General features: G+C 48.6%; 1 protein-coding gene across 1 annotated transcript; it reads right to left on the bottom strand.

Annotated features, from left to right (window-relative positions):
• Positions 1 to 716: 716 nt before the first annotated feature.
• PPIF (peptidylprolyl isomerase F) lies at positions 717 to 10,616 on the bottom strand. Its single transcript, XM_007184204.3, has 6 exons — positions 10,338 to 10,616; positions 9,055 to 9,085; positions 8,415 to 8,503; positions 6,546 to 6,642; positions 5,932 to 6,007; positions 717 to 4,585 (listed from the first exon to the last, which is right to left on the bottom strand). Exons 1-6 carry the CDS (start codon positions 10,524 to 10,526, stop codon positions 4,450 to 4,452), a joined length of 618 nt encoding a protein of 205 aa, XP_007184266.2. The 5' UTR covers positions 10,527 to 10,616; the 3' UTR covers positions 717 to 4,449.
• Positions 10,617 to 27,789: the final 17,173 nt, after the last annotated feature.

A 27,789-nucleotide genomic window follows, 5' to 3' on the forward strand; every position in this document is an offset into this window, starting at 1 on the left:
TGATGGTAGTTTTTGGCATGCAGTGACATCACAATCATGCTGTCACCTGTGGTTAAGTGACGAGAGAAGCATGTGCCTTGGGAGGCCACGTGGCTGTACGCTTGACAGTTATGGCACTATCAATGACCATAAGGACTATAGTGTGGGGTGAATTATTTTGAGCATGCTTGATTGTTTACCAAAAGAAGAAGACAAACTCATGTCTTTTAATTCTCAGCTTACGTTAAGGTCTGAGAACCAGAAACCTTCCATGACACCTCTAAAACATCTCTCACTTCTTGTAGACCCTAGACTGGTCATCAATTAAAATCAAACAAAAATTTAATTGTGTAGCTTGCTGAATTACAACATCATTTGAATTCACAGTCTCACTAAGTTTTTTGTGTGAAAGGGCATCAGTGGGAAAGAATGGGATCCTGAAATTCGTAATGGAGACATCTGTTTGGGTCCAAATGAAACTAACAACTTGAATCCTCCAGTCACTCCATTCCTCCCTTGCCTGTGCAAGTAGCTTGCCCTTCTGTGTCTGAGAAGAACAGACTTCTTTGTCTAAAAACACTGTGATAACTTCACCTGGGACAGGTGCTTTGAAAGGCAATTCCCAAGACCCACCAAACCATTTCCACAATGAGGTCAAATCTCAGCATTTTCCAGAGGGACAGGACTCCAGAAAAACAGCTTACACACCCAAAGAATTCTGAGAATTTACTAACACATATTTTTAAGCAGATTTATTGAGATATTGTTCACGTGTCATACAACTCACCCACTTAAAGTATATAATTCAATGTTTTTTAGTATATTCACAGATATATGCAACCATCAGAACACTCAGCACGGAACCAAGACTTTCTCTATTCACCCTGTTCCAGTGGACCTTGGACATGGATCTGACGCGTGGCCTCCAGAAGCTATTCACTGAGAAATGTTCTCCAGTCTGGGCCCACAAAAAAAGAAGAAGACCGAGGGCTACACCATGGGAACTCCTCCCCTGAAAGGCCTCTCCATCGGCTGAGGCTTTGGGAAGCAGCCATGGAAGAGCACAGCTTCCCACTGGCCACCACGAAGCTTGGGCTGCACAGGGTGCCCTACCCACCACCCAAGAGTTATCAGCCAGACTCCTCAAGTGAAGCATCTTTTACAAGTGGCGGAGCATCCAGCAACAAATGTTTCAGCAAGTCAACAATGACTCGAGTGGTCTGGTGATCTCCCTTTTCAATCTTGCCCCTTCTGGCCTACACTCAAATTTTTAAACTTTAGTTGAATTATTATTATTTGGAAATTCAGATTCCTAGATCCCACCCTCAGAGACTGGTATTCAACAGGTCTCAGCCATGGCCTAGGAATCTGCATGCTTTCCCAGCACCCCATGATTCCTAGGAGAAGCATTGCTTTAGGCCTTAGCAGACCTTGGAAACATTTACTGACATTCCTCTTCATGAAGCAACATTCTATAAAGCCCAGAAGTGTGTTAAATTCTCCCACATCTTCATACATCCTACACGAAAGAAGTCAGACACAAAAAGTAAATCTTGTAGGATTCCATTTATACAAAGTTCTAGAACAGGCACAATTAATCTACAGTGATAGAATCAGTGGCTTCCTGGGAAAAGGCACAGAGGTATCTTTCTGGAAAGAGGGAAATGTTCTATAACTTAATTTGGTGGTGGTTACTCAGTGTATGAATTTGTCAAGTGATTGATCTGCACACTTAAAATGTGTGAATTTTATTGTATGTAAATTATACCTCAGTGAAGTCATTTTGGAAAGCTATCACGTGTTATCTCATAAAAATGCTATTTCAGATATTTAAACACATTGTGAATTTACATGGGCATCACATATGATTCCATCTGTGAGAGCACGTGTATGACTCACTGCTTCCTTCATGCATTAGGCACCAGTGTACCAGCAACAAGTCAATATCCTATCTGTATATTACACAGGCTCCTGCTTTATGTAGTAAGACCAGGCTCAGGCCCTTGTGCAAGAGTTCTGGGAAGAGAACTGCAGGGAACAGCCCCACCTTCACGAAACTGTTTTTAGGAAATTCCTGCATTCTTTCTTCTGCTAGCCCACACTAGACTCCACTGCACGGAGGGACACACACACACGCACACACACATATGCACACGCACCCACGCACACACACACGCATGCACACATGCCTCCTCCTCATCGGAAAGGAAATGCTCTGTGAACTAAAGACATGCCCCACATGTTCTGTGACCCCGAGACCCCTCAGAAGTCACCAGGGGGCCAGTGGGTCACACCTCAAGGAGCTGACCCTCACACTTGTCAACAGCACCACTGCCTCCCTAGAGTCCCCAGAGGTCAAGAGGAAACACCACAGGGACCAAAATCATGGCTTTCACCTCAGAAATCAGAAGAGCTCTGACTGCGTGTGATCTGAGGACAAAGGGGTCTGTGCATCCCGAAAGGCCTCCAACAGAAAACCCTCTGGACTGGCAGGTCCGGGGTTCTAGCCCCTGCTCTGCCAACTGACTCACGGGGTAACCTTGGGCAACCATGTCCCCTCTCAGGGCCTCAGTTTACCCATCTGTAAAATGTTGGTTGGAAGGGTCGAGCAACAACCCATTATTATTTGGCTTAGGATCCCATTTGTCAAATGAAATCTCTTTTAGAAAACAGAAGGTATCAATGATCGAAAGGGGGTTCAGGGGCCCATGCCTGAGGACCTCCAAGGCTCTTGAGAACTGTTTGAAAACTGTTAGGCCGGCTGAGTTCCCAACCCATGTAGCTGAAGTGACTTCATGGAAACTCTCCATGACTCCAATGACCCAACTCCAGCCATGACCCCAGAGTGACTACATCTACCTGTGACCTCACATAACTCAGGGAACCCCATATTCCAGATGACCCAAGTTCAGCCACTGTGACCTCAGAATGCCTTCAAGGACTTGTGACCACACATTATCAGACTCAGGGAACTCCAACGTGAGGCAATGCTAATTACACTGTGATTCTTCTGTTATTCGGACTGTGCCTCCCCTGGCTGTTTAAGGAAGTTTTTAGCTCTCCCCCCACCCCCCAATCTGCTCTCCCTGTGAATTCAGAAACACCTGTAGCTTAACTCCAAATTTAAACGGCACATCGAGGGTAGTAAAGTCCACATCTAGCCCGAGATAATCACAGCTCCTCCTCCTCTAAGGCCCAGACACACAGGAAACATTGTCCTTGTCACTCCAGAGCCTTATTAAGACCATGTGCCAGGGCCCATGCTGTGCACTTTACACAGATCACGTCTGACCCTCATCACCCTGTGAGGTGGGCACTGTTACCCCATTACACAGCTGAGCAAAACTGAGGCTCTGTCACCCAGAGGCGGCACCAGGGCTCTGATGGGCTGTGGACGCTAAGACAGTTTGTCTGTGTCCATTTCCTTGTCTGTTAAACAGGATGATGAGAATACCCTCATAGGTTGCTGGGGGGATTGAGAGTCCAAGGAAAGGCCCTCTGTGGAGCACTGAGTGACAGTGGTAACAATAAACGTCAGCTCCAAATACTTGTTACAGACACTGCTTCCTAAAGCACGTACCCCAGTCTTTTATAGAAAACAGGATTTATTTTCACATTTAAGGTGAACACAAAGAAATGTTCCAGAAGTATACTGTGTATATAATCAGTAGATATAATGTATAAGACACACAGAAGAAATCAAAGCCCACCAGGGAATACACACTGACTTCCTTCCAGAGCACATGGCACTTACAGGTCATTTCTGTTTTCAACTTGGGAACTCACATTGACTAGGCACAGCTTGCAGTGGGTCTGTCCCCAGGTTCAGCTGATTCTACCGCCACGGACTCTCCCCAAACACAAGAACAGCAAACCAAAGGGATTCACAGTGACTGGGATAAAACGCCTCAGCCGTGGGACCTTCACAAACGCCCAGATTGTGCTCCAAAGGCCAAGCTCGTGGCCTGTGCCACCAATTTCAGGTCACACCACAGCCTGGAGTAGTTAGTGCCACAGCTTCAGCTCCAGGGAGTCTTGTTAAATTATTCCGATTAGGAAGACGACATTAAACAGCTATTACAGCCCTTTACAGCAACCGGCTTTCCCCCTTGGTCAAAGAAAAGGCAGAAACTGCCTTCAAAGCTAACCCATCACCACCCTCGACATCCAAGGCACAGGTGAACTTGAGCCGGGCGATCACAGGAGATGCCAGATGAGGAGCAGTGACACAGTGTCCATGACGGGTGTCCAGAAACAGGGCGCTGGGGAAGATCAGGCACTGGGGAAGCAGCCTGGTGGGTCCTGTGAGGTCTGACATGCCTGAGAGGCCTTCCTGAAGCACAGAGAAGGTGCAGCGAACACAGGCAACTCCAAGGGGCCCCTGCGTTGGGAGCCTGAGGCGGCCGCCTGGGTGAATCAACTCACTGTTGCCAGCAGCTGCCACTGGCCTAGCACCCTGGCCATGGCGGGTTAGCTCACCTGGCCACAGTCCGTGATGACAATCTTCTTGGATGTCTTCCCACTCTTGGAGCCAAGAGATTCTATTTTCTTCACGACATCCATGCCCTCTTTGACGTGGCCAAACACAACATGTTTGCCATCCAGCCTGTGAGGAGAGGTGAGCCAGGTAAGCAGAAACGAGGGTGGTGCAGTGTCGCCCAGGGTCACAGCCCCTTGGTCATGGGACTATTTACCAAAAACAGCAGTTCTGAAAGGAACCCACACCGAAAAGCTGGCCCCACCTCTCACAGCTCCGGTATCGAGCCTTGCTGAGCCCCCCAGAACACATCAGATGACGGCTCCCTCCCAGGCTATGTTCTGCCTCACCCGCTGTGTGACCTCACCCCAGGCCACTTAATCTGAATCCTGGGAACCTCACCTACAAAAAGTGAATTATTCTCGTTCTGCACAGGGAGATAAAGGGATATTGAACTACTCTGAAGAAATAAGAGGTCTGTGTAAATGGAACTATCTTAACAGTCATAAATTCTGAGGTGAGAGCCAAGATAATACGTCTGGTGAACCTATGCGAGTCCCAAGCAGCTCTCAATCTGAGACAGTCCCAAGAATCTAAAAGGCAGCTTAGTTCAGGGCCAGCAAGGCCAAAACTGGTTATACCTCAGGATCCACCAGGGGTTCCCCAGAAGGAGGGCAGGCAGAGCCAGCAACAACCTGCCCACCCTGACATCCGTGTCCCTCTGGCTCGGAGGGTAGAGACCACTAGTATGCCCCACTACCCAGGTCTCCCTAAAGTCCTTGGAAATGGACTTTATTTAGTCTTGGCTCCAGGCCAGCTGCTGTCCCCTCACCTCCCTGAGATGCCTCAGGGCTAGGACACAGGGGACTTTGGGCAGAAAAACTTACTAGGTAGTGTAAAATTTACCTGGGAAACATCCTTAAAATACAAGGGCATTGGGAAAGAGGGCTCTAAGGGGCTGGTAGCTATTCGCAGGCCCATGCTAATGCCTGATGAGAAATCCAGTGTGATATCCAAACGACTCCTGCAGCATTTTCCAAGGTGCATTCCAAGGTCAAGTAAGCCAGGGAAATAGCAGGTTAAACCAAGCAAACAGGTTTCTGCCACAGGCCATCTTGAGACCTAATATGTTCCGCAGCATTTCACAAATGTATTTGGTAAAAGAATCCTTTCCTCTGTGTGTGTGTGTGTGTGTGTGTGTGTGTGCGCGCATGCGCGTGCACACATGCGCACAAAACACACTGAGAAAACTCCAGCTGACAGCAACAATGGGAAGCTTAATAAAGACAGTTACAAGAATAACCCAAATTCTCCCTCAATCCTTTCACAAACTTTCTCCTTCTCTCATACAGACACACAGCCTGGGTGAGGGCTACTGTCCCAGAGCAGAGTCCAGCCTCAAACTAGCTTCCCCCTCCAGCTGCACGGCCACCCCATCTTCCCAGAGGGCCTGGAGCCAGGAGCAAGCAACTCACCAGTCTGTCTTTATGGTGCAAATGAAGAACTGGGAGCCGTTGGTGTTGGGGCCTGCATTTGCCATGGACAGAACACCTGCAAACACAAGCAGGATGACCAGGCTGCCCCAGGAGGCATCTCACACGGGAGTCACTCAGATGAGCAGATGGGGCAAACCACATCAAGGATGCTTGAGCCTGAAGATCCTGGGGCTCAGAAGAGGGAACCAGGGCCCAGAGGACGCAGCTCCCCAGGGCCTGTCCGCCTCTGCCGCCACAGGAGAAAAGGGCCTCGTGGAAGCTCTCAGTGGTAGAGCCGGAGTGGGACCCCCAGCCCTGAACTCTAGACTTTGCCACATCGCGCCTTGGGTCTGACACAACGCTGGGGTTTTGCTTAAAGGCTCTCTCCCCCACGTTCTCAAAGGAAGGTTTGGTTTTGAAACTGAGAGCTCAGAATGAAAAAGCTCTAGGAAAACCCAACAAGCCCACCCAGAGCATTGAAGGAAGGAAGCAACGACATCAGATATGGAGCAATCATATGGAGCAATCAGGTTGCAGCCTCCAGCCTGCCAGGATGGCAGAGGCAGGGTCATAGCTCGGGGCACATGGCCCGGGGACTGGCGACCTGCACTCACCTGGCCCCTTGTGCTTCAGTTTGAAGTTCTCATCAGGAAAGCGGCTCCCGTAGATGGACCTCCCGCCGGTGCCATTGTGGTTGGTGAAGTCGCCGGCCTGCGGGCACAGAGCATCGGCTGAGACGTCGCCACCAGAGCTGGCAGAGGGGTGCTACTCCAGCGCTAGGATGCAGCCCCCAGCCCACCCAGGGGCCACCCAGCCGGAAGCCCTCAGGCAAAGAGGTCAAAAAACATCCAATGGTAGAAGGACGCATACAATACTAAGGAAGATAAGCAACAATAAGATAAAGCTTAAATATTTTCTGCCACCATAACTACCCTGGTTTCCAAATGATTCATTTTTGTCTGAGCGAGGTTTTAAATGATCCTTAAAAATATCTCGGCCATTCCAAGATGCTTCTTAGTGACCTAGAATTTTCTACCCACAACTCTTGGAGGGTAAATAGGGAGAAGACCAGGAACCCCCATTCCCAAGTGGGGTCTGTGGGGGACGGCAGCAGCCAGCACAGAGCCAGTTCCCTACACTGAGTCCCCCTCCCTGTCCCAGCATCTCCCCTTCACCAGGCCCGGGACAGAGCCCACCCAGGGCTGGCGTCATTCCTCACAGCTCACCTGAGGCTTCCATGGGAGCCACGGCCAGAAGAGCCCAGGGGCTGCCAGCTGCCGCAGAGCCCCAGCCCCCGGCCATGGTCATGTTGCTGTTATCCTGAGATGGGATCCTCAGGCGACAGGGGTGACCTGACCGGCCCAGCTGAAGCATCCCCAAATGCCAATATGTGTCCCCAGAGAGGGATGATTCAAAACCCTGGCCTGGGCATCCCGGCGCTACCATCCCATGCCTCCGAGAGCCCTCCAGCTTTGCAGTCTCTGCCCTTGCCTGCTGTGGTTCCGAGGAAGACCCTAGCCCGGCTGGGACATCCACTTCAGCTCCTGCTTCATCCACAGCCTCGGGTAGAGCCGGGAGCCGTCGCAGCTGAGAGCCACGGGATGGGGCCAGGCCTGTCTCACAGCCACAGCCCTCACCCCTCCCTGAATTTGTCACATTCAACCCACTGCCACTCACCACGATGTGATGACAGCCACCAGGTCAGGGTGGAGGGAAGGGGGGAGGAGAATTCCAGGCTGAAAGGACTTCAAAGAGGTCATGACATTCATGCCCCTGCCTCTAGGTCTGCTGGCCCCAGACACTAGCCCCTGTCTTAGCAGGGTCTGACCTCACACAGGACAACCCCCAGCATAGCTCAGGTTCTGGCCCCGGGGGAAGTTCTTGCTTTCAACACCTACCTGCAAAATATCTGACACAGCAAAACTAATGCTTTTGAAAAGAGGCAGAACACATGACTAAAGAACAGACTCATTTAACCGAGAAAGATGCCCTTCTCTGGAAAGAAGCTCCAGGTCCAGACCTGTGTGTTCTTGTGTGTGCCCGGTCTCCTCCCTCCTCCTCCTCCTCCTCTCTATCCTTATCTCCCATGCCAAGTGCTCAGTGGGACACACTGTGGGGCATGGGCAGAGACTGTCTGAATATGCTGGTCCTCCAAAGCCTTCAGATCTAACCCTGAGCACATCCACACTCCGATGCCCGTTCTCCCTCCACTGCTTCACTCTCCCGACCCCGCAAGGCAGGGCCGTCCTGCCGCTTGCCCTGTTGCTTAACTCCTGGGGCAGGGAAGGCCCTGTGGCAGCCAGGAAAAGCTCCGGCCTCGCGGAGTAAGAGGACAGGCCGAGCGAGTGACCGCAGTTGCCCTCCATTCAGTACTTTCCAGGCACATGCACGCTGGTTAATCCCCACGAGAATCCTTCGAGGCATCCAAGTCACTATCCCCACTTAGAGAAGAGGAACCCAAGGCAGCGAGAGGCCCCCGCTACCTGGCACATGAAGGACGGAATCACTCTGTGAAAGGTGGAGCCTTTGTAGCCGAAGCCCTTCTCCCCGGTGCACAGGGCTCTGAAGTTCTCTGAGGGTTGAAGGAAGAGGCAGGTCAGCAGGGCCAGGCGTCAACCCAGGGGCCACAACTTGTTCCAGCCAGCACCTTCTCTACCTGCCCCCCACTGAGACATGGAAAGACCCCCCCCGCCCCTGGGTCTGCGCTGGCTGTGTGACCTGGGACAAGCCATCTGGCGCCCTGACTTCAGTGTCCGAGCACTGTGGCAAGAGCACACGCTCCTGGCTATTCCAGCACCGGGTCAGCAGGGCAGAGAGTCCAAGCAAGGGCTGCGAACCCACCAGCCTGCCCCGTCAGGCACCAGGAGGGAGGAAGTTGTCCCAGAGGAAATGTATGTGTATCTTCTGATTCTGAGGCTGCTACTGGATAGGTGGGCGGGGCCAGCCCTAAGGCTCAGGGAGGACCAGCGGCTGCCCCAGGGTACTCAGCAGCTGAGCCACACGTGGAACTCCCATCTGGTCACGGTTCTCATGCCCCGACTCTTCTCACCACCCCACCCACCTTGCCTTGCCCCTCTCTCTTCCATCCAGACTGGACTCAGAAGGCCCTGGGCCCTGTCTTACCTGCTGTCTTTGGGACGACATCTGCCTTCAGCTGTGGGGAGAGAAGAAGGACAAGACGGTCAGTCCAGAGGCAGGTGAAAGAGAGACCCAACCCGCATGGTGGCCCAGGAGACGGGGAAAGCACATTCCTGTCACTCCCAGCCCTGCGTGGGAGGCCACCTAAGCAGCTATCATTTCTGCCAGCTGCTTCCTGAACTCCAGGCTGGGAGGAGGCAGCCTCGATTTCCTAATTTGTCAGAAGAGATGACAACACCATCCTGGCCTACTTCTAGGGGCAGAACTGGCAGAGCCACTTCAGCTGGGCCCAAAGCATCAGAGACTCAAAGCCTGGAGAGAGGGCCCTGGGGAGGAGCCAGCCCAAGCTCCTCAGTGGGCAGATGGGAAACCGAGGCTCAGAGAGAGGCAGGAGGGGTGGGGGAAAGGGGAGGCTGAAGTCCCATCTAAGCCTGCCTCTTGCCTCGCAGCTGCAAGAGCCACACTGGCACCGAACCTTTAAAATAAATGGGCGCTCTCCATTTTCCAGAAGAGTGAACCGAGGCTTAACTGAGGCCCCTTTGTTCAAAATGGGCTTGAAGGCTACACCCAAGCTTCTCCTCTGTTACCTTCCGGGCTACTAGGTGTGTTTCTTGCTTTGTTTTTCAAAAAGGCCCAAAGAGCCAGGGCAGACGCTGAGTGTCACCCCGGAAGGGTGGCTGGGGATGGAGTTGCGGCGATGAGCTCCGAGCACACTACCCCGACTCCAGGAGCTCTATGCCAGGTCTGGTGGCTGGAGCCCAAGGCCGGGCCAGCCGCCCTGCTGGGAGAGGAGGCGGCCCGAAACCACCTTTGCTCCGCCGAGAGCCCGATGGCGAGGGCGGGGCGGGGGCCCGCTCCGCCTTCTGCAAGGGCCACAGTGTGAGCGCCCAGCCGGGCCCGCCGCCCGGACCCCGGAGGCCCCCGAAACCCACCTCGAAGCTCCGGGCTTAGGATCCCGCCCCGTGAAGTCTCGGAGCCCCTCCCCGACCCCGGCCAGCGGGGCGGGCCCTCCTAGCCTATGATCTGACCTTGAGCTTTCTCCTCCACAGGGGCCTCCCTCCCGCCTCCACTAGTCCAAAGTTCTGAGGGGAGGCCTGGAGAGAGCAATCTGATGCCCCTCCTTAGAGATGGGGAAACTGAGGCCCAGAGCCCAGGAGCAGGAAGCAAGGTCACTCAGCGAGCCAGGCACAGCGCCGGCCCGGGGTCCAGAGCTCTTCCGGGACCGTACCCCACGCCCAGTCCAGCACGGTCCTGTCCGGTGGTCTCACCTCTAGCACCACGCGGCCGAGCGGCTGCCCGTCTGCGCCCACGTCCAGGTATACGAGTGGGTTCCGGGAGGAAGAGGACGGGTCTCGGGAGCCGCTGCTGCAAGCGCGGGCCGCGGGTAGGCGCAGGTGCGCGGAGCGCGGGCCGGAGAGCTGGTCGAGCAGACGGGGGCCGCAGCGCAGCGCCTGCATCGTGGGTGCAGGTCCGGGCGGGAGAGCTACGGGCCAGCCGAGACTCCAGAAGCGAAGGTCACGGGCGCCCAAAGGGCCGAGCTAGCCGCGGCGGCGTGCCGCCGTCTTTATTGGCCCAGACGGCCTCGTGGCCCCGCCTCCATCCCGCCCCCTCCGGCCTGACCGCGGGCTCCCCCTGCTGGCCCCAGCGGGCAGCGCAGCCCTGCCGGTGGGGCGGTGGGGGCATGAAGTCTTCTGAACACACCCCAACCAGGGCCAGAGACCTGAGGGGCAGACAAGACTTCGCAAAAGGAGGCCGGTTCGATTTTGCGAGAGTCCCAATAGATGAAAAAAGGGGAAAATGCTAAAACGTGGTTAACTCCAAACTACGAGCATCCATATGTTTTCATTGAATATAACAAAAGTCTACATTCGAGACTTTTGCACGGCCGCCCCTCGCCCCATAGGCCCTGTAGACAGACAGGAGGACCAGGAGAAACCGTGGCACTGAGAGTCAGTCAAAGAAAGGTGGAGATGATAAGCGGGATTAGAGCGAGAGGTGGCAGGCAGACACCTCCCATGGTGACCACAGGCCTCCTTGTCCTTTCCTGGACTTGTCTCCAGATGCTTCTAGAAACCAGTCCCTCTTCCAGACTCAGCCTGGGCCTGTCGTGCTCTTACCAGGCCCCCAGTCCTCCACCAGGACTGGGCCTGGCTTTTACTCCCCGACCCCATAGACTGACAGCCCTGAACCCCAGCAACCAGGACAGACGGCTGCTAGCTCCCCTCCCACCCCCACTCACCCCAAAACTGCACCTGCAGATAACATAGCACAGGGACCAGTCCAAGGAAAAGCAAGAAGGCAAGACAGGAAGAGAAGGGGAACTGAGCGGGAGAAACCACAGTGAGGGGGATTTACCCCACATGCTGAGGTGGGCTTCACAGAAGCCTGGGGGCATGGGAGGCCCACAGGAAATGAATGACAGGCAGGGGACTTGAGAGAGCATCCGAGCCAACACCTGCACTCTCCATATGTGCAAATGAGGCCCAGAGAGAGGAAGGCACTGCCTAGAGGTAGGGGAACCCTGGAGTCTCCGCAGCCAGCCTCTGCCAGTCCTCCCAGACCTTCTGGGCCTCAGTTTCCCCTCTGCAGAATAGGGGGTGATGCTAATCCCTACCTTGCTTGTTTTCCAGGTCTGTTCCAAGGATAAAATGAACAAGAGAGAGAGGACTTTGTCAACTGTTAAGTACTGTGCCATGAGCATCACTGATGGACAGAGTCTAGATGGTCTTTTTTTTTTTAAACCTCTGATTCTTTTGTGTGTGTGTGTGTCATTTTTTGTGTGTGTATGTGTCATTTTTTTGTTAATTTTAATTTTTGGCTGCATTAGATCTTTGTTGATGCATGCTGGCTTTCTCTCGTTGCGGCGAGCGGGGGGCTACTCTGTCATGGTGCGTGGGCTTCTCATTGCGGTGGCTTCTCTTGTTGCGGAGCATAGGCTCTAGGCGCATGGGCTTCAGTAGTTGTGGCATGTGGGCTCAGTAATTGTGGCTCGTGGGGCTTCAGTAGTTGTGGCATGTGGGCTCAGTAGTTGTGGCCCACGAGCTTAGTTGCTCCATGGCATGTGAGATCTTCCCAGACCAGGGCTCGAACCCGTGTCCCCTGCATTGGCAGGCGGATTCTTAACCACTGTGCCACCAGGGAAGTCCCGTCTAGATCGTCTTTGCTCAGGGTTTGGGGCTCAGACAGTAATGGGCCTCAGCTGCAGGGGCTCAGAGTTCTGAGGGGCCAGAGAAGAGGGTGGGGTCTGGGCCTTGGAATCAGGTGGCCTTCAGCTGGGACCAGTTCTAGACTGACCTGCCCCAGGCTCTGAATTGACTCCTGGGAAGGGGTCAGGAAGCAAAATGCTGACCCAAGCCAATTCAAGGGGTCAGAGCAAAGTGTCTTAACCTCATGAGAATGCTGGCTTGACCCTTTTCTGGAAGCCCACAGTCCCCTTCTCTATTCCTGGCCCAGGAGGGGCCTGCACTCAGTGATACTCCAGCTGCATCCTGGAGCCTAGATGCTCCCCAGGTCCCAGCCCAGGACGGGGCCTCACTCTGTTCTGGGGAATGGCTTCTCTTTTCGTGATTGTGCCCTGAAGTAGAACAGGCCTGAGTAGGAAGCTGGCTTGCTCCCTGCCCCATCTGGGCCCTCAGCACATCTTGCAGATACTCCCCTGTATCAGTGCATACTGCAGATTTGAAAGAGGAAGAGAGGAGTCACCCCACATATCAGTTCCAGGCCCTTGGCTCACATAGCCCTTAGCTACGCCAAATGTATTCGTGGTCCCCTATTGTCTCTCAAGCCGGCTCCTGGAGGGCCTCAGTTTATCTCCCAACCAATGGAGTATGAGCAGCCCTAACCCAGGGAAGAGCTGCTTTCATTCATGTAACCACTTTAGTTCCCAAAGCCCTTGCCTAGCCCTTAGCTCGGCTGCTCTCCACTGCAGCCTGAGAAGCAGTTCCATTGTACAGATAGGGAAGCAAGGCCCCAAGAGTTGGGGAGTGAGTTGCCCAAGGGCAGAGTGTTGGAGCTGGGAGGATTCTGTCTGACTCCAGGAGCAGGGTTTGCATATGTCACTATCGTTGAGGAGCTGGTAATTGGGACAGGGTGGGGAGGGCAAGAGACAAAATCCTTGGACAGACGACACAACAAGATAGAGATTGAGTTAGCTGGGGGACTGTGGAACTCAGGGGACAGGGGAAATTGTTTCTGCCTACGGGGTCAGCCTGGAGACAACTGCATTTGAGGGGCAGAGACAAAAAGATGCAGAGAGGAGATTCCAGAGGGGGAATAAGCCAAAACCAGCCCAGAGCTAGGAGAGGTCAGGGCATCTTCAAAGAAAGGCTACAGTATTTTTTTTTTAATAAATTTATTTATTTATTTTTGGCTGTGTTGGGTCTTCATTTCTGTGAGAGGGCTTTCTCCAGTTGCGGCGAGCGGGGGCCACTCTTCATCGCGGTGCGCGGGCCTCTCACTGTCGCAGCCTCTCCCGTTGCAGAGCACAGGCTCCAGACGCGCAGGCTCAGTAGTTGTGGTTCACGGGCCTAACCGCTCCGTGGCATGTGGGATCTTCCCAGACCAGGGCTCGAACCCGTGTCCCCTGCATTGGCAGGCGGATTCCTAACCACTGCGCCACCAGGGAAGCCAGAAAGGCTACAATATTGACCATGAGCTGAAAGCTTGGCAGGGGAAGGGGCATGGCAATCACAGAGAATCCTGAAGGCCAGGCTGAGGTCTAACATTGTTGGATAGTACTGGACAGCCATGGATGGTGCAATTCTTCATCCCCACCATGTTACACCTTCTACCCTCTTTGAAAAATCAAACATTATCACTCCCTCTTGCCTGAGCCAGAGAAAATTTCACCTTCCCCACAGGCTCAGCTGTGAAATCATTTCTACCTGTGCTGACCTCAGTGGCCTCAGGAGCAAGGACTGTCTCTGGGCTGAGCCATGAACTGAAACATGCCATCCCCAGGTGAGATGGGGTAGGTGTCACCACTCAGCCTCTATGGCTATTTATAGACTCTGTGTCATCCTCAGAAACAGCAGTTTCTCTCCACTCAGCCCAAGTGGCTTCTTATCCAGGGTGTTAATGGATTTCATCACTCAGGGACCCTGTAATGCCATCTTTAGGCCTCACAGAGCCAAAGAACAGTCAGGTCATGCTGACATCCAGGGGTTGCAAACTCAGATACCTGTCGGGGCCAGGCAGAAACACACTGGGATGAAGCGTGCTGGGCAAGGCTATAGGGAATAAGTGGACATGGGACTGTGTCCAAACACCACAATTAAAGGGGCAGCTCCTGCCCAGGCCAGTTAATTTTTGTATGTGGACAATGGGTCCAGTGTAGCCAGATCTTTTCATTTTTCAATAAAAACTAAAAACATTATGTTTAGTGGAAATCTCCCAACTTTTAAATGTTGGGAACTCATTTTAAAACAAAATTAAACCCTGAATGAGCCCTAAACAACATATTTACAACCTAGCTAGGGCCTCTGAGCCAATAGTTTACAAGTTCTGATCTCCACTGTGTAAATGAGAGAACTGAAGCTCAGAGAGGGACAGGAACTTGCCCATGGTCACACAACCTCAAAGTACTGGAACTGTGGTCAAACCCCTCTCTTCACACTTGCCAGGGCCCTTTCTACAAGATTCACTCAGCAGACATGTTTTCAGAGCACCTAATAAATGACGGGCCTGAGCTTTGCCCTCAGATACAGAATACCTCCTGCCTCTCCCAGGTTGCCCGTGTGCCGGGCAGGGGTGAATGTTGTGGTCATCCTAGGGTATGAAGTTACAGGGGTCCTGAAGAGCCTTCCAGGAGGGGCTGGGAGTGAAGGAGGCCCTGCTGTGGTCATGGGGCGGGGTGTTCATGAATGATCAATGCCTGTGTCTGTCCCTGGGACAATGTGCCTTAGGTAGAAGAAGGCCTTGGACTTCATTTCTCTTGGTTCCATCTGGGGAACTGGGGTCCAGGAAAGCATCTGTCATGGGGAGCTGACAGGGAGCCCAGAAGAGAGGTTCTTGGGTGAGAACCCAAAAAGGGAACCAGAACCTGCTAACAGGCCACTGTGATCACGTCACTCTCTGGGGGAATTCTCCCGAGGCATTCCCAGGCTTCTCGAAGTCATTCTCAATGCCTCAGCCTCCCTCTGCTGCTTCCAGGAAACATGGGTGTGTCTGGTCCCGAGCATGGTCTGAAGCAGAGCACTGTGGGAGTCAGGAAGAGGCGGGCAGGGGAGGTTTCTCTCAAGGCCCAGGGTGGTGGTGGGCACAGTGAGAAGAGAGAGGCCTCAAGGGGGATGTCTAGAGAAACTCCTCTTCAGAGTCCAGCTGGGCTTTAAAGGTCACCTGCTCAGGGCTTCCCTGGTGGGCGCAGCGGTTAAGAATCCACCTGCCGATGTAGGGGACATGGGTTCGAGCCCTGGTCCGGGAAGATTCCCATGTGCCGCGGAGCAACTAAGCCACAACTAGTGAGCCCACGTGCCAAAACTGCTGAAGCCGACGCACCACAACTACTGAAGCCCACGCGCCGAGAGCCCGTGCTCCGCAGCAAGAGAAGCCACCGCAATGAGAAGCCCGCGCACCGTAACGAAGAGTAGTCCCCGCTCACGGCAACTAGAGAAAGCCCGCATGCAGCAACGAAGACCCAACACAGCCAAAACTAAATTAATTAATTAATTAATTTAAAAAATAATAATAAAGGTCACCTGTGCAATCCAGGCTGCTGTGGGCCCCTGGGGAGCAGCCAGCAGGGCAGGACAGGGCTCACCCCCCAGCCACCTGGTCACACAGTGGAGCTGAGGAAACACGCTTCTGAGTGTACCTACTGTCCACTGTGATCTGGGCAGCCCTGGGGTGATTGCCACCCAGCTGGCGCCTTGACTACAACCTCCCGAGAGACCTTGAGCCAGGGGACCCAGCTAAACCACACCCAGACACCTGACCCACAGAAACCCTGACATAATACATGCTTGTTGCTTTAAGCCCCTCGGTGTTGGGTCATGTGCTATGCAGCACAGATAACTAATAGATAATACCTGTAGCACCTTGCACCCAGCCAGGACCCTTTAAAGCCCAGCTCCGACCCCATTGCTCCACACACAGCCGGGCACTGACCTGCCATCTCAGCAGGCTTGTGTCACCAGCCGCTCTTGGCAAAGACCTCACGGGCACAGTCAGAGACAACCGGCCCTGAGAGATAGGCCTGACAGGTCTTGGTGAGGATGTGGACCGGGCTGCTGTTTTGTTTTCTGGGGTTTTTTTTAATTAAAAAAATTTTTTGGCCGCGCTGCACGGCTTGTGGGGTCTTAGTTCCCCAACCAGGGATCGAACCTGGGCCCTTGGCAGTGAGAGCATGGAGTCCTAACACTGGACCGCCAGGGAATTCCCTGGGCTGCTGTTTCTGTCTCATTCCTCTGAAGGAGAATGCCTGAAGCCTGAGAGAGAGAGGGAGCTGGGAGGAAGCCCTCGGCGAGAGGGCCTGAGCTGTGGTTTCGCCAGGGCATCCCGGTGGCCTCGGGGAAGGAACGGTACCTCACTTGATGACTCCGTGCTGGGCTCTGAACTAAGCACTTCCTAGACGCTGCCCCAATCCTCAGGGGGAACCTGCAAATCGGGGATTATCCGTGTCTTACAAATGAAGTAATAGGCGTCCAGAGAGGGTAAGCGATTTCTCCAAGGTCACACTAGTGTGAAGTGGAGACTGGAATTCTTCCCAGTTCCCCTTGGCTGTGTGTCTTCCTTCAGGAGTTGGTGGGCTGCAAGTGGCACCTCTTAGGTGAGTTATGCCAGATATCATCCCTTCCACGCAGCCTTTCTTCCAGCTAGCCTGACACTGTGCTTGGTGATTTAGACCTGAAATCTCATCTAGTCCTTGTGATGACTCCGCAAGGGAGAGGCTTCTGTCCCCATGTGGTGGTGACAGCTCCAAGCCTGACTCACTCAAGGCCACACGGATAACAGGTGGCTGAGCAGGGTCTGACCCCAGGTCTCGCTGACTTCAAAGCTTGCACTGTCCCCCCGCTGGCTGGGCCTTCTTGCCCTAGAGAATCTACCACTGGCTTTCACCCCTGCAGGGGTGGCGTCCACTAGCACAGGTGAGCAATGTGTAAACACGGGCCCAGAGTTTATTCACGCAGTTCCTGCCCAGAGTCAGCAGGAAAAGGAGCCATCGGCAGGACTCAAGAGCTTGCCAAGGATGTCCACGTTAGTCATCATGCACAACCCACCCCCACCTGTGTTGACCAGCCCAGGTTGACATCATTATCCTAAGGAGGGGCCCTCACTGCCAGGTTCCCCAAAGATGGGACTTGAGCCCTTGCCAAGACTATGATACTGCTTGAGCAGACCTTGTCTGAGATCTGGTCTCTGCTCTATGGCTGCAAGGAGACAAAGAGGCCTGCAATTCTGCTGTCCCTTTTCCTTTTTCTGGTCTGTTTGTTTCTCCTGTTGACCTGTGTGATTTTCTTGAATCTATTGGCTTGACCCTCAGTCTCTACTTACTAACATTGATACCTCTTCCTCCTCCATTTCAATGAATCCCTTCGAATCAACATCACTTACCCTCTGTGTAATCAAGATTGCCCACCATTGATGCCAAGTGTTGGTTTTTTCTTCCAATTAAGATGAGCACTGTAGTCTTAGATGCTTGATAACAGTAAGAATAGCCATCATTTACTGCACACTCAATAAACTGCACATGGTAAGAATTTACATTATTTCTTTTTTCTTTCTTTCTTTCTTTTTTTTTTTTCAGTTGTGGGATCTTAAGTCCCTGACCAGGGATTGAACCCGGGCCCTTGGCAATGAGAGCTCAGAGTCCTAACCACTGGACTGCCAGGGAATTCCCTACATTACTTCTTAATCCTCCCATGGCCCTTAAGAACAGGTACTAGTGTAACTGCTCTTTAAAAATCAGGTCTCCAAAGCTGGCAGAGGTTATGAAAGCTGTCCAAGGTTACAGGGCCTTCTCTGGCGTTAAGTAAGTGGCCGAGCAGCCTGTATTTGGCCCAACTCGGCCTAATTCCAGAACTAATCTCCATCGTCACTGAATTTTAGTACAAAAGGTCAGCAGGTACAAGTCAGGCTGGGAGAGACCTCAATTTATGTAACAAAGATCTCAGATATTAGATGAGCAGAGGCTTGGAAAATTGATAAACTGGCAGGCTGTGTTCCTAAGACAGTGTGTCAGTATCACACGCCCTGGTACTGGGCTGGCCCGAGCACATCGGGAGATCACAGTGTCTGCCTCAGCTGCACGTGGACAGGCCCCAGAAATTCAGCAGAAGACGCAGCCAGGAAGTAGAGCAGGGGACCTGGGGAATCAAGGGGACAGCTCTAGGCTGTTCACAAGAGGATGGGGTGGGCACAATGCCATCTCCAGAGTGACGAGGACTATCGCAGGCAGAGAGCACAGTGGGGCTCCCTTGGCCTGAAGCTGGACCAGCGGGAGCCAGATGGGGGCTTATTTAGACAAGAAAGCTTTCTATCAATCAGTGATATCACATAATGATACTTTGAGGTAGCAAACTCCCCATGACTGGAGAGATGCCACAGAGAGGCAGAGTCCTACTCAGGGTGGTTGGTGGACCAGGTAACCCATGAGGCTCTGTTCCATTCTGATCCTCCGCGATTTAGACCCCAAAGGTGGAGCAGCTAGGGGGAGCAGAAAGAGCAGGGCGCAACCTCAAATTCATTGATTGGCATGTTGGTAAGTAACATGTAACATGAAACCATGACAGGCAGAAGAGAATCCTGGCGTATGGTTACTGGTTTCAAAATGGTCAAAAGTTTTGAAGCAGAGAAGCAGATGGGAGGAACTGTAAAGGAAGATACAGAACTCTTTGGAGGCATGCATACTTTAAACATCTGCCCTGCCAAAGGCACCATGGGCACAGCTGGGGCAAAGTGACCTCTATTTCTTTCCCAGATATCTCTTGCTATCCTTTCCCTCCATGCTTTGGGGCAGACAGTCTTCAGAAATAATGACAAAAAAAATCAATACTTGGCTTTGACGTTTCCAAAAACCCTCAGGACACAGCCCTGTTGTTTTAGAAAATGTGCATGATTGCTCATCCAGTCTTTCCACAAGACTTTGATCCACCCCCAACCAACAAGGGACTCTAGGGGTTGGAGGAGGAAGGCTATGGAGGGGAAGCAAGTAAGTTAGATCCGTGGAGGGACATGAGAAGCTGCAAATGAGCTTGAGGAATCCGGAAGCAGGGACATTTTGAGCCATGTTTCTTGAGTCCAAGAAAGGAACGAGAACCCAGGCTCCCCTTTCCCTGGTGGGTCTAGGACTGGGTGTGTCCAAGCAAGTGAGTCCCCCAGCCCTCCTCCAGCCGTGGTGTGGTATAAGGAGCAATGAACATATTTCCTGGGGAGACCCAAGAGAGCACAGAGTGATGCAGTAAGTCTGAAGAACTGGAGGTCTTGTAGTTGAATGAGGAGATCATGGTAGGGCATGGACAAGAGTCCGATGGAAATAAGGATGTCAGTAGACACCAAGGGATCAGCAAAGACAGCTCTGACAGATGCCCTGACCCCTATTCTGACACTCTGTAACCTCCAGGAACTTAGAGGCAATGCTCAGAGAAAAGATGGGGGAAGGGTCTTCCCCAAATTACTCAGATTGCTTCCAACATTTGGGCCAAAATAGGAGCTTAAAAAAAGAAATTAGGGTCTCCTCAGGACTCGCTGGGGCTTTGGCTTCTGGAACACATGGGGCTGAGTCCATGCTGACAACGCGGGGGCTTCAGGACAACACAGGGTCGAGTCCACGTTAACGGGAGCCAGGTCTCCTCAGGAGTTGCTGAGGCTTCGGCTTTGGGACGTTGTGGAGTCCAGTTCACGCTGACGGGAGCCCCGTCTCCTCAGGACCGGCCGGGAGGTGGCGCGGCTGACGGAAAAGGTAATCCACAGGACCCAAGACATGGTAGCTACTATACTCTTCCCATGGTGCCTCTTAATATCATGTGGACTCCTACAAGGGAATCTCAGATTTACCTGATGGTCACCACTCGTAGTTCCTGCAGAGCCCAGAGATTTCTCCTTGAAGGAAAGGTTCTGGAAAAATCGGAGGGATAAATAAAGAATGCAGCTGATTCCCACCTTGTGCTGATACCCAAGAGGGTGATGAGAATTTTAGCATTCTTCATTCCCGAGAAGATCATCAAGAGAGCACCTGAGGGGGATTAACCAAGATGGCGGAGTAGAAGGACGTGCTCTCACTCCCTCTTGCGAGAGCACCAGAATCACAACTGGCTGCTGGACAATCATTGACAGGAAGACCCTGGACTTCACCAAGGAGGACACCCCACGTCCAAGGACAGAGGAGAAGCCACAGTGAGACAGTAGGAGGGGCGCAATCAGAGTAAAATCAAATCCCATAACTGCTGGGTGGGTGACTCACAGACTGGCGAACACTTATACCACAGAAGTCCACCCACTGGAGTGAAGGTTCTGAGCCCCACCTCAGGCTTCCCAACCTGGGGGTCCGGCAAAGGGAGGAGGAATTCCTAGAGAATCAGACTTTGAAGTCTAGTGGGAATTGATTGCAGGACTGTGACAGGACTGGGGGAAACAGAGACCCCACTCTTGGAGGGCACACACAAAGTAATGTGTGCATCGGGACCCAGGGGAAGGAGCAGTGACCCTGGGGGAGACTGAACCAGACGTACCTGCTGGTGTTGGGGGGGTCTCCTGCAGAGGCGAGTGGTGGCTCTGTTTCACCGTGGGGATAAGGACACTGGCAGCAGAGGTCCTGGGAAGTTCTCCTTGGCGTGAGCCCTCCCAGAGTCTGCCATTAACCCCACCAAAGAGCACGGGTAGGCTCCAGTGTTGGGTTGCCTCAGGCAAAACAACCAACAGGGAGGGAACCCAGCCCCACCCATCAACAGTCAAGTGGATTAAGGTTTTACTGGGCTCTGATCGCCACAGCAACAGGGAGGGAACCCAGCCCCACCCATCAACAGTCAAGTGGATTAAGGTTTTACTGAGCTCTGACCGCCACAGCAACAGTCAGCTCTACCCACCACCAGAGCCTCCCATCAAGCCTCTTAGATAGCCTCAACCACCAGAGGGCAGACAACAGAAGCAAGAAAAACTACAATCCTGCAGCCTGTGGACCAAAAACCACAGTTACAGAAAGACAGAGAAGATGAAAAGGCAGAGGGCTATGTACCAGATGAAGGAACAAGAAAAAACCCCAGAAAAACAACTAAATGAAGTGGAGATAGGCAACCTTCCAGAAAAAGAATTCAGAATAATGATGGTGAAGATGATCCAGGACCTCGGAATAAGAATGGAGGCAAAGATTGAGAAGATGCAAGAAATGATTAACAAAGACCTAGAAGAATTAAAGAACAAACAAACAGAGATGACCAATACAATAACTGAAATGAAAACTACACTAGAAGGAATCAATAGCAGAATAACTGAGGCAGAAGAACGGATAAGTGACCTGGAAGACAGAATGGTGGAATTCACTGCTGCGGAACAGACTAAAGAAAAAAGAATAAAAAGAAATGAAGACAGCCTAAGAGACCTCTGGGACAACATTAAACGCAACAACATTCGCATTATAGGGGTCCCAGAAGGAGAAGAGAGAGAGAAAGGACCAGAGAAAATATTTGAAGAGATTATAATCGAAAACTTCCCTAACATGGGAAAGGAAATAGCCACCCAAGTCCAGGAAGCGCAGAGAGTCCCATACAGAATAAACCCAAGGAGAAACACGCCGAGACACATAGTAATCAAAGTGGCAAAAATTAAAGACAAAGAAAAATTATTGAAAGCAGCAAGGGAAAAACGACAAATAACATACAAGGGAACCCCCATAAGGTTAACAGCTGATTTCTCAGCAGAAACTCTGCAAGCCAGAAGGGAGTGGCATGAAATACTTAAAGTGATGAAAGGGAAGAACCTACAACCAAGATTACTCTACCCAGCAAGGATCTCATTTAGATTTGATGGAGAAATCAAAAGCTTTACAGACAAGCAAAAGCTAAGAGAATTCAGCACCACCAAACCAGCTCTACAACAAATGCTAAAGGAACTTCTCTAAGTGGGAAACACAAGAGAAGAAAAGGACCTACAAAAACAAACCCCAAACAATTAAGAAAATGGTCATAGGAACATACATATCGATAATTACCTTAAACGTGAATGGATTAAATGCCCCAACCAAAAGACATAGACTGGCTGAATGGATACAAAAACAAGACCCATATATATGCTGTCTACAAGAGACCCACTTCAGACCTAGGGACACATACAGACTGAAAGTGAGGGGATGGAAAAAGATATTCCATGCAAATGGAAATCAAAAGAAAGCTGGAGTAGCTATACTCATATCAGATAAAATAGACTTTAAAATAAAGAATGTTACAAGAGACAAGGAAGGACACTACATAATGATCCAGGGATCAATCCAAGAAGAAGATATAACAATTATAAATATATATGCACCCAACATAGGAGCACCTCAATACATAAGGCAACTGCTAACAGCTATAAAAGAGGAAATCGACAGTAACACAATAATAGTGGGGGACTTTAACACCTCACTTACACCAATGGACAGATCATCCAAAATGAAAATAAATAAGGAAACAGAAGCTTTAAATGACACAATAGACCAGATAGATTTAATTGATATATATAGGACATTCCATCCAAAAACGGCAGATTACACGTTCTTCTCAAGTGCACACGGAACATTCTCCAGGATAGATCACATCTTGGGTCACAAATCAAGCCTCAGTAAATTTAAGAAAATTGAAATCATATCAAGCATCTTTTCTGACCACAACGCTATGAGATTAGAAATGAATCACAGGGAAAAAAACGTAAAAAAGACAAACACATGGAGGCTAAACAATACGTTACTAAATAACCAAGAGATCACTGAAGGAATCAAACAGGAAATAAAAAAATACCTAGAGACAAATGACAATGAAAACACGACGACCCAAAACCTATGGGATGCAGCAAAAGCGGTTCTAAGAGGGAAGTTTATAGCTATACAAGCCTACCTAAAGAAACAAGAAAAATCTCAAGTAAACAATCTAACTTTACACCTAAAGAAACTAGAGAAAGAAGAACAAACAAAACCCAAAGTTAGCAGAAGGAAAGAAATCATAAAGATCAGAGCAGAAATAAATGAAATAGAAACAAAGAAAACAATAGCAAAGATCAATAAAACTAAAAGTTGGTTCTTTGAGAAGATAAACAAAATTGATAAGCCATTAGCCAGACTCATCAAGAAAAAGAGGGAGAGGACTCAAATCAATAAAATCAGAAATGAAAAAGGAGAAGTTACAACAGACACCGCAGAAATACAAAACATCCTAAGAGACTACTACAAGCAACTTTATGCCAATAAAATGGACAACCTGGAAGAAATGGACAAATTCTTAGAAAGGTATAACCTTCCAAGACTGAATCAGGAAGAAACAGAAAATATCAACAGACCAATCACAAGTAATGAAATTGAAACTGTGATTAAAAATCTTCCAACAAACAAAAGTCCAGGACCAGATGGCTTCACAGGTGAATTCTATCAAACATTTAGAGAAGAGCTAACACCCATCCTTCTCAAACTCTTCCAAAAAATTGCAGAGGAAGGAACTCTCCCAAACTCATTCTATGAGGCCACAATCACCCTGATACCAAAACCAGACAAAGACACTACAAAAAAAGAAAATTACAGACCAATATCACTGATGAATATAGATGCAAAAATCCTCAACAAAATACTAGCAAACAGAATCCAACAACACATTAAAAGGATCATACACCACGATCAAGTGGGATTTATCCCAGGGATGCAAGGATTCTTCAATATACGCAAATCAATCAATGTGATACACCATATTAACAAATTGAAGAATAAAAACCATATGATCATCTCAATAGATGCAGAAAAAGCTTTTGACAAAATTCAACACCCATTTATGATAAAAACTCTCCAGAAAGTGGGCATAGAGGGAACCTACCTCAACATAATAAAGGCCATATATGACAAACCCACAGCAAACATCATTCTCAATGGTGAAAAACTGAAAGCATTTCCTCTAAGATCAGGAACGAGACAAGGATGTCCACTCTCACCACTATTATTCAACATAGTTCTGGAAGTCCTAGCCACGGCAATCAGAGAAGAAAAAGAAATAAAAGGAATACAAATTGGAAAAGAAGAAGTAAAACTGTCACTGTTTGCGGATGACATGATACTATACATAGAGAATCCTAAAACTGCCACCAGAAAACTGCTAGAGCTAATTAATGAATATGGTAAAGTTGCAGGTTACAAAATTAATGCACAGAAATCTCTTGCATTCCTATACACTAATGATGAAAAATCTGAAAGAGAAATTATGGAAACACTCCCATTTACCATTGCAACAAAAAGAATAAAATACCTAGGAATAAACCTACCTAGGGAGACAAAAGACCTGTATGCAGAAAACTACAAGACACTGATGAAAGAAATTAAAGATGATACCAACAGATGGAGAGATATACCATGTTCTTGGATTGGAAGAATCAACATTGTGAAAATGAGTATACTACCCAAAGCAATCTACAGATTCAATGCAATCCCTATCAAATTACCAATGGCATTTTTTACGGAGCTAGAACAAATCATCTTAAAATTTGTATGGAGACACAAAAGACCCCGAATAGCCAAAGCAGTCTTGAGGCAAAAAAATGGAGCTGGAGAAATCAGACTCCCTGACTTCAGACTATACTACAAAGCTACAGTAATCAAGACAATATGGTACTGGCACAAAAACAGAAACATAGATCAATGGAACAAGATAGAAAGCCCAGAGATTAACCCACGCACCTATGGTCAACTAATCTATGACAAAGGAGGCAAAGATATACAATGGAGAAAAGACAGTCTCTTCAATAAGTGGTGCTGGGAAAACTGGACAGCCACATGTAAAAGAATGAAATTAGAATACTCCCTAACACCATACACAAAAATAAACTCAAAATGGATTAGAGACCTAAATATAAGACTGGACACTATAAAACTCTTAGAGGAAAACATAGGAAGAACACTCTTTGACATAAATCACAGCAAGATCTTTTTCGATCCACCTCCTAGAGTAATGGAAATAAAAACAAAAATAAACAAATAGGACCTAATAAAACTTCAAAGCTTTTGCACAGCAAAGGAAACCATAAACAAGACGAAAAGACAACCCTCAGAATGGGAGAAAATATTTGCAAATGAATCAACGGACAAAGGATTAATCTCCAAAATATATAAACAGCTCATTCAGCTCAATATCAAAGAAACAAACACCCCAATCCAAAAATGGGCAGAAGACCTAAATAGACATTTCTCCAAAGAAGACATACAGACGGCCACGAAGCACATGAAAAGATGCTCAACATCACTAATTATTAGAGAAATGCAAATCAAAACTACAATGAGGTATCACCTCACTCCTGTTAGAATGGGCATCATCAGAAAATCTACAAACAACAAATGCTGGAGAGGGTGTGGAGAAAAGGGAACCCTCTTGCACTGTTGGTGGGAATGTAAATTGATACAGCCACTATGGAGAACAATATGGAGGTTCCTTAAAAAACTAAAAATAGAATTACCATATGACCCAGCAATCCCACTACTGGGCATATACCCAGAGAAAACCGTAATTCAAAAAGACACGTGCACCCGAATGTTCATTGCAGCACTATTTACAATAGCCAGGTCATGGAAGCAACCTAAATGCCCATCAACAGACGAATGGATAAAGAAGTTGTGGTACATATATACGATGGAATATTATTCAGCCATAAAAAGGAACGAAATTGAGTCATTTGTTGAGAAGTGGATGGATCTAGAGACTGTCATACAGAGTGAAGTAAGTCAGAAAGAGAAAAACAAATATCGTATGTTAATGCATGTATGTGGAACGTAGAAAAATGGTACAGATGAGCCAGTTTGCAGGGCAGAAGTTGAGACACAGATGTAGAGAATGGACTTATGGACACCAAGGGGGGAAAACTGCGATGAGGTGGGGATGGTGATGTGCTGAATTGGGCGATTGGGATTGACATGTATACACTGATGTGTATAAAACTGATGCCTAATAAGAACCTGCAGTATAAAAAAACAAACAAAACAACTAATACTAAACTTTCATTGGGTTATTTGTATGGAAATATGTTAATATAAATGTTTCAGACATTACATGAAATTTCTAAAAATCTTATATTTGTATTTGTATGGAAATATGTATGGAAATATGTTAATATAAATGTTTCAGACATTACATGAAATTTCTAAAAATCTTGTATTTGTATGGAAATATGTATGAAAATATGTTAATATAAATGTTTCAGACATTACATGAAATTTCTAAAAATCTTATATTTGTATTTGTATGGAAATATGTTAATATAAATGTTTCAGACATTACATGAAATTTCTAAAAATCTTATATTTGTATTTGTATGGAAATATGTATGGAAATATGTTAATATAAATGTTTCAGACATTACATGAAATTTCTAAAAATCTTATATTTGTATTTGTATGGAAATATGTATGGAAAAATGTTAATATAAATGTTTCAGACATTACAGGAAACTTCTAAAAATCTTATATGTTCTGGTATAATGTTATAAGTAATAATCCTAGTTATTACTTTAAAATGTATATCTCAGAAATAACTAATTTTCTTGTCAACTGTATTATTATGAACTTTCATCAAATCTTTAACCATGGTCATTTTTAAGTCTTTTGTCATTTACAGACAGTTCTGGGTGTACTCTGATGATTTTGCAAATATGTTCCTATAAAAGAGTTTCATCTTCAAGAAATTCATGGAAAAGACTCTGACAAGTACAGGTTTCTGGTAACTGACTGTACTGCTGAACTGAATGAATAAGCATTTTCAGAACTCTAATGAAAAACTGATGAACTCATAAAACTGCTAACAAAAGATCAAGATGAAAAAAAAGAAATTAATTACATGGGACTGAGTGAACTGATGAGGATGAGTATAATTTTTGTGACTTTCTGTCTGAATTAAAAAAAAAAAAATCCCACAAGGACTCAGAGGAAAAGAATATACAAATCAATTTTCACTGCAAAGTAAAGGAGCTGTTACAGTGGAGGATTACTGGACTGAATGTCAATATTATGACATAGTATAAGTGTGTTTCATGTTTGGTAATTGCAATCATTGTTGCTTTTGTTGTGGTCAAAAAAAAAAAAAAAAAAAAAAAACAATCTGATATGCAGTTTGGTAGGACCGTGTGTCATGGCTTAGTACTGTAACCCCAGTGGTTTAACCATGTCTAGAATATAGGGTGTGTAATAAATATTTTTTAATAAAAAAAAAAAAAAAAAAAGAGAGCAAAAAAAAAAAAAAAAAAAAAAGAAATTAACTTATAGAAAAGTAAATTTAGTTGTGTATCTTGCATACGTGGGCTTGTGGACCAGAATTCACATCCATTACATGATTAAAGAGCTTTCAAACAACCAGGGAAAATATCAGTGTGGTATGTGTAACTTTAAGAGGAAAATTGTTCATGAAAATTAACAAGACATACGTTAGCATCTCAACAGAAAACACATAGAGGAAATGATTAGGCTGGTCACAAACTGCTAAATAGAAATGGCCAGTAATCATAAGAAAAAGGATGTTCAAACTCACTGGAAGTTGTGGAAGAAATGTCCACGAGAGCTATGGGATATCATTTTAG

Source organism: Balaenoptera acutorostrata, chromosome 16 (assembly GCF_949987535.1).
Source record: "Balaenoptera acutorostrata chromosome 16, mBalAcu1.1, whole genome shotgun sequence".
NCBI classification, from domain to species: Eukaryota; Metazoa; Chordata; class Mammalia; order Artiodactyla; family Balaenopteridae; genus Balaenoptera; species Balaenoptera acutorostrata.